At 42.6% G+C, this 6,500-nt stretch overlaps 1 protein-coding gene across 1 annotated transcript in view; it reads left to right on the forward strand.

Moving 5' to 3' along the window:
• The window catches only part of GUCY1A2 (guanylate cyclase 1 soluble subunit alpha 2), a 255,199-nt gene that overhangs the window by 6,688 nt on the left and 242,011 nt on the right, over window positions 1–6,500 (forward strand). Inside the window, exon 3 of the mRNA XM_012813478.2 lies at window positions 3,438–3,559. Coding sequence (XP_012668932.1) covers window positions 3,438–3,559 — 122 coding nt within the window. The remainder of the gene's footprint in view (window positions 1–3,437; window positions 3,560–6,500) is intronic.

The raw sequence follows: 6,500 nt of genomic DNA on the forward strand, positions 1-6,500 counted from the left end.
TGGAATGAGCAGGGGACGCTGAGCGTGAGCCCTCATGCTAGTTGCTTTTTAATACAAGCTTCTGGGCAGTGGACGAGTTTTCTGCCAGTGTGTGTGGGGAAAGAGCAGCGGGAAGCAGAAGGACCCACAGGAGGCAGGCAGGGCTCACGTTAGGAATTACAAGGAGCTCAGGATGGAGGGATATTTGTTTATCATGGCATTTTGCCCTGATGTCATTCTTGCTATTATCTTGTGCCCTTTCTTCTCTCTGTATGTCTCTGTTGTGGAGGTATTGTGCTTTGAAGGTACACATAACAGACTTACTAAACTTAAAGTCAAGTTTTGCTATTAAATAATCTTGAGCAGGTTACTCAAAATCCTTGAGCCTCAGTTTTCCCATTTCAAAAATGGGCATCATAATAGGGTAGAGGGTGAAGTTTATATGTAATATTAATGATGACAATGTGTTAAGTTGCATAATCATAGGGAGTGGCCAGTCCCGTGCCTGGTACACAAAGGTCATCAATATATTAGTTGATTTATTATTAGTTCTATTCATCTCTGACTCTTCTGCACAATTTTTGTTAATTGTCTACCCTTTATCTTCCTGATGTATTTTTCCCTGTGTCCTCCTGGCACTTTCAGAACTTTGGAATCAGTTGTTTGGGGTCAGGAGCTGGACATGCACAGTTCAGGTCCAGCTATTAGTTGTCGTCTTACAGAGAATTCCTTATGCTTTGGATTTTCTTTTTTTAAACCTAAATTTCTATATCTAGAGTGTTCAACCCAACTGCTTTTATTCTTGTTTTCTTGTTTGTACTCCATGACTCCTGTTGATCACAAAGTGGATTAGTCTGGTAGTGTAGACAAAATAGGAATTTCTTCAGTAAACTATCATGAAAAACACATGATAACTGATTTTCCTGAGATATAATTTTCACTCATTATATATTTTAAACATAAAGCGTTAAGGAAATAGGTATTCAGAATCATGCCACTCTTGCCAGAATAAGCATTGTTGTGCTAATATCACGGGTAGGAATGCTGCCAAAGTCATATTAATCTGGGACACCATTTACTATAGTCCCCTAAAATTAAATTCTGTTGCTCCAATTATCACTGTGGGCCCTGTGTTTGTTTTATACAGTCAACCTTCTGTTCTCTTTTTCTTTTGACAATTGAAAAGAAGTTAAGCCAGAATAATTTCAATAGAACATTAGAAGTAAAATGAAGGGTGGGTGAACCCTGATTACTCTGGGAAACAAACTCCAATGAGTTACTTGTGTTTTTATGATCAGATGTTGTGGCTTAAATTATTTTATCTCAAAATTGACCTAGCTTCTTTTTTATATATTTACATAGAAAGGCTATATATTTTTGAACATACACAACAAATTTTACCAAAGCTAGTATCTGTTGATTGCCTACTAGATTGAGGCAATGTGCTGGGTACTTTGTATCTGTTATTTTATTTAGTCCTAACTGTGTATTTCATAAAATGGCATTAAGCTCCTACAGATGAGGAAATTGAGGCTAAGAGAAAAAATATTTTGGCTAAAGTCACTCTCATAAAAATGGTGGAGCTTGATTTGAAAATAGCCCTGTATTCATCTGTGTAGAATGTCGGTGGGCCTGGTCCCCGTGTTGCTGAGTGATCCCCCCATTCTGGAAACCGTGGTCACCATTTTATCTTTTTCTCCAATTGTGTCCAATATGCTAGCATGCATCTACTCTGACATTAACTTGGAAAGATTGCTCTGTTTTCTAAGTACTACCAGGGATTATAGCCTCTACTCTGGACCCATTTAAATCTCCAGTCTCCCCTCCAGGCTGACTCTCCCGTCCCTCCCTCTGCCTGGGCCACGCTTGGCCCGAGGAACTTGAAATGCAGTGCAGAGAGAGTGTGATGTGGGTTTTCACTCTCCGTTTTCAGGCCCTTCCTTTCTGTGTCCCTTTCTCTTCCCATGTGTCAGGCAGGACTGAAATAGGAAATGGCCGAAGCCTCCTGTAATTCCCGGGTAGCTGTGCGGTCCTCCCTGGGCTGTGACGCCCTGGTGGGGTATAGGGACGGGCTCTGCCCTGACAACTTCAGACTCCCCAGCTCCTGTGCTCATGGGGCTCTGCTCATGGCCTTGCCGGCGGGGTCCCTGTCCCTGGCTGGCAGCCTTTGAGCCTGGGAAAGCCGCCTGACACCTGGACACCTGCAGCTCACTCCCGCGGGTGTCTGCCTTCCTCACCACCTGGGGCCTGTATTTTTGCCTTGCCAGGTGGGGAGCCTGTAGGTTGCTCCCAGTTTTGCTCCATTTCTTTTTCATGTCAGTAACTCTCTCCAGAATCTTCTTGTACTCGGTCCAACACGGGCATATCAGGGACGTGCTGTCCACAGATGTTCACTGGGAAGGAGATTCCCAAACCCAAACCCCATCCCTCCCAGTGTGGACGCTTCTCTAGTAACTCGAACCCCGGTCCCTCCCAGTGTGGACGCTTCTCTAGTAACTCGAACCCTGGTCCCTCCCAGTGTGGACGCTTCCTCTTCTGCAGGGAACACGTCCTTTCTCTCCTTTTCCGTGGTGGTGGGGGTGGGGGTGAGTGGATGGTGGGGAGTACATAGTGCTTTCTTCCTGGGCTGACTGCTCAGTCTCGGACAATCCTTTTGAATTCTTTCTATCCCTTTGCTTCTCTAAGCTGCTGGAGGGGTCACAGGCAGTGGCTGTTTAGTCACCTTGTCTGTCCTGAGTAAGAGCTCTGGGCTTGGCTGCTCTTGGAATGTGGGAGCACTTGGCCCCACGGTCCTTGGCTTTGGTGTCTTAGCTCATTCAGAGGTAACTAGAAGACACCCAGCCAACATCCAGTTACACAAGTATTATGTCCTCAGAAGAACTCAGGAGGCACCTCCGTTTGTAAGGGAGGAGAATTGGACTAATAGAAATGAGGTTATTTTCCAAAGGTCTTGCAGATAGAAAACGGTGAGATCATGATTCAGATTCTTCCAGGCTTCAAGCACTTTCTTACTTGTTATCCATAAACCCTACTACTATCTTCTTGACTATGACAGAAGTTAAGATGTGTTTATTTTTGACACAGTTGAATGCCAGTGCACCGAATTAGTGCTGTTGATTTTTTTTTTTTTTCGAGGCAGCTTCCTTATAGAAACTGATGATCAGCGGGGACAGAGTGCTGAGATGGGAATATTAGCTGTCCCAGCGATGCATGGTTCGGTTCTCCTCCTTAATTTTCCCTCACGCATAGCTTTTTTATTAATGACTGCCTCCAGTTCCAAGTCTATACTGCTAATGCTGATGTGAATGGTGGATTCTGCCAGAATTATGTTAAGGCTTCAGTTATTTTAAAATGTGATTACGCCAGAAGCACTGACTGCGTGTGCTTTTTGTGTATCTGAGTGCATTTGCAGATGCTTCCAAAAATTTCTCCTTCTGCTAATTTTGTTTTCTTCTTAGTTACAGGGATGCAGAAAAGAATCTCCACCATATCTCTAACAGATGCTCCTATGCAGACCATTCCAACAGAGAGGAAATGGAATACGTCTCAGGAATTCTCCAGTGTGCTGCTAATGTACTAGGTATATTAACTATGTGTTTACCTGGTTAGGAGAGATGGAAAGACCGGGAAGTAGAGCTGTAAATGTTTCATTTCTTACTGAAAAGAGGTTGGAGAATATGGCAAATCATGACCAAGACCTCATTTGCAAGTGATTTGATTTTAATACTCCTGATGGTGTTTGAGTGGAAATTACATGCATGCCATTTACTCAGAGATTGAAGAACATTAAAACAAAAATAGGTAAATTCCAGGGAAACTTTTTCAGATAGTCATATGTTAGTAGCATAGCTTTGTGCAGTTCATATTTATCTGGCCCTTACCCTCAGCTAAAACTGTAGGACCCTTTTTTCCTCTCTGAGTCATACTCTACTATTTCTGGGAGGCCGTGGTTGAGATTGGAGGTGGCTCAGATGTTCTCATAATGTGCTGTACAACTCAGAGGTCTCTTCCGTGGCTTTACTAGTGAAGCAGGTCACCTACTGAGGTCTCCGTGCCCTGCTGGGGATCAGGGGCATGTCCTCCTTGAAGATAACTTGTGTTTATGACATAGGGACTGTTTCTGGACTCTGCTTACGTGGCTAACAAGTACTGTTGCCAACCACACCCAGTCATGTGGCCTTAAGGTAGCATAACTGAGCTGTGTGTGATAGTTGTATTCTATTCACAGTAGATACCACAGGAGCAATATTTTTACCCTAATATCTTATACAGGTAAAAAATATTCCTTTAGTTCTTCTTGGAGTTCTTTGTCCTTATGACCCAGATAGGAATCTGTGGGGAGCTGGAGGGTGGTGGGTGGAAAACAAATTGAAGTGAACAACTCCACACAAAATGCAGAATCACTCTTCTCTCAGAGTTGGGTGATGGAGACTGGGGCAAGCTTGTTGCGTGTCTGTCTTTTCTTTCTTGGTAAGTCCTTTTCCTGGTGATATCTGAGTTTCTCCTGCAGATTCCAGATTTCCTCAAACCATGAGTCTGCCAGATGTTTCTAAGCATGTCTGATTCCCAGAGGTAGACCTTGCAGACACTCAAGCTGGGAATCCAGTTGCCAGCTGATTGCATTTTCATCCGAGGTATCTTCTGTAAACACAGAGTAATAGGAGAGTGGACTTTTTCTGAGGGGAGACAGGTACATGTAAATGCTTTGTCTGTCTTAGCACACAGGATGGTGACAGACCATGAAGAGGGACATCAAAGACTAATTCACTTCAGTCTTAGTCCAGCTTCAGGGAAGTTGTACCACCAAGGAGACCTTAGTATTGGAGGAAATGGAGGATGAAAATGAAAGGGGCATTACTCAAGAGCTGTTTAAAGTTTCCTGATTTTGTCTTTTCAGGGACTGTCCTTTTAGTAACATCTATTTCTCTTGACACATTGTGATTCAAGGGGAGTGGGGTAAGATAACACCCCAGTAAGAAGGGTGTATAGATTCTCAGTGGTGGGATGTTTAATATTTCACAAAGCTGCGTCTTACTTATCCAGTTCTAAATGCTTTTCTGACCCTCATGTCTCCTTTCCTTATGTTTTGTGCCTTGAAAATCACTAAGTTAGAGCAAGTAAGAGGTGTTAAAAAATATAGGGGGTGCTAAAGTCGACTGAGCTGTGACATGTGAGTGAATGTACAGAATTCCCACAAAGAAACCCTGGGCCAGGCACTTGATTGATGACCACCAGGGGGCACTGCTGGCACAGCACAGCTTAGTTGCCCTTCTGTGGTTGTCATGGGACGCAGAGTTAAGTGATGATTGGAAGGGGCAGCAGGCTGTGTGCTACCTGGAGATATTAGGGAAACACTACCTGTAAGTATCGTATTTATAATTTAGAAAATGACTGTAAAACAGGGCTCAGAGGTCCATAAATATTAACTTTTTCTGCAAAAAAGATATTAGGTCTGATTATTTTCTCCCTCTAGGTAATGATATGTTATTAAGATTTAAAACACAATCTTATAAAATTGAAATTTCTGGGGAATAAAACTAAAGTCAGTGCCTGCCACCTGTTGAGCAAATGCTGGCACAGATGATTGTGTACGTAAGAGGTAGCTCTTCTTTTTAAAATAATGTCCTTTCATAACTCTTGAAATGTAGACTTTCTGAGGACAAAGATAGTGGCTGTACTGGGCATATTCAATGAAAGCTTTGTTTTTAATAAGTTACTGGAATATGATTAATCTTGGCTTGTTTAGATTTCATCTTTTTAAAAATAATCCATTTGAATTCTCTTATGCAATCATTTATGAGAATGAAAATATTGGCTAACCAACTGAGCAGAAAAGCACTGTACAGGAAAATAAGTGTAATTTGGGGTGGGGGGGAGATAGGAGGCGGATGGCACAGAAAAAAAGTTAAGGGTAAGAAAAATTTCGATGCATAGTATCCTTCTCTGTGGATGCCAAAGGGCAATGTTCCAACTCTGCGATTTATGTTTACCACCTTTGGGGAGTGTATTTACGATATTGGTGGGTTGAAATTGGCAAATTTTTATCTCTCTTACTTTCTTAATTGTTACCAGGTTGAAGTAGAGACTAGAAATGTGTTGATTACTCACTTATTTGTGTGTTAGTTATATTTTACTTACCATCAGAAAAGACCTGCAGTCCTAGATAACACAATATGATCACAGTAGCAAGTTTTTCTCCTTCCAAGTGACCTTCACTGCTCTAGATAGTTGGATCACTTACTGGCTCTTCAGGTTGAAGTTTGAGTTCAGGAAGCAGCATGGAATAAGAAAGGGACCTGAAGAGAGGGAGGGAGTGAGCTGGTGAAGCTGGTTCTGCCTCTGCCACGCATCTGTCCTCTCATCTCCTCTGCAGGATTCCTGGGAACACACGACACTACAGAGAGGGTCATGCCCTGGAGTCATAGGAAAGAACCGTTCCCAGATACCAATTGTTTCCTCATCCATTTTACTTTTATTGGCTTAGAAACCAGGTGTTTCTATTTTCTGTCTCATTGCTGACA

Source organism: Otolemur garnettii, unplaced genomic scaffold (assembly GCF_000181295.1).
Source record: "Otolemur garnettii isolate 467f Iridium unplaced genomic scaffold, OtoGar3 scaffold00266, whole genome shotgun sequence".
NCBI lineage: Eukaryota > Metazoa > Chordata > Mammalia > Primates > Galagidae > Otolemur > Otolemur garnettii.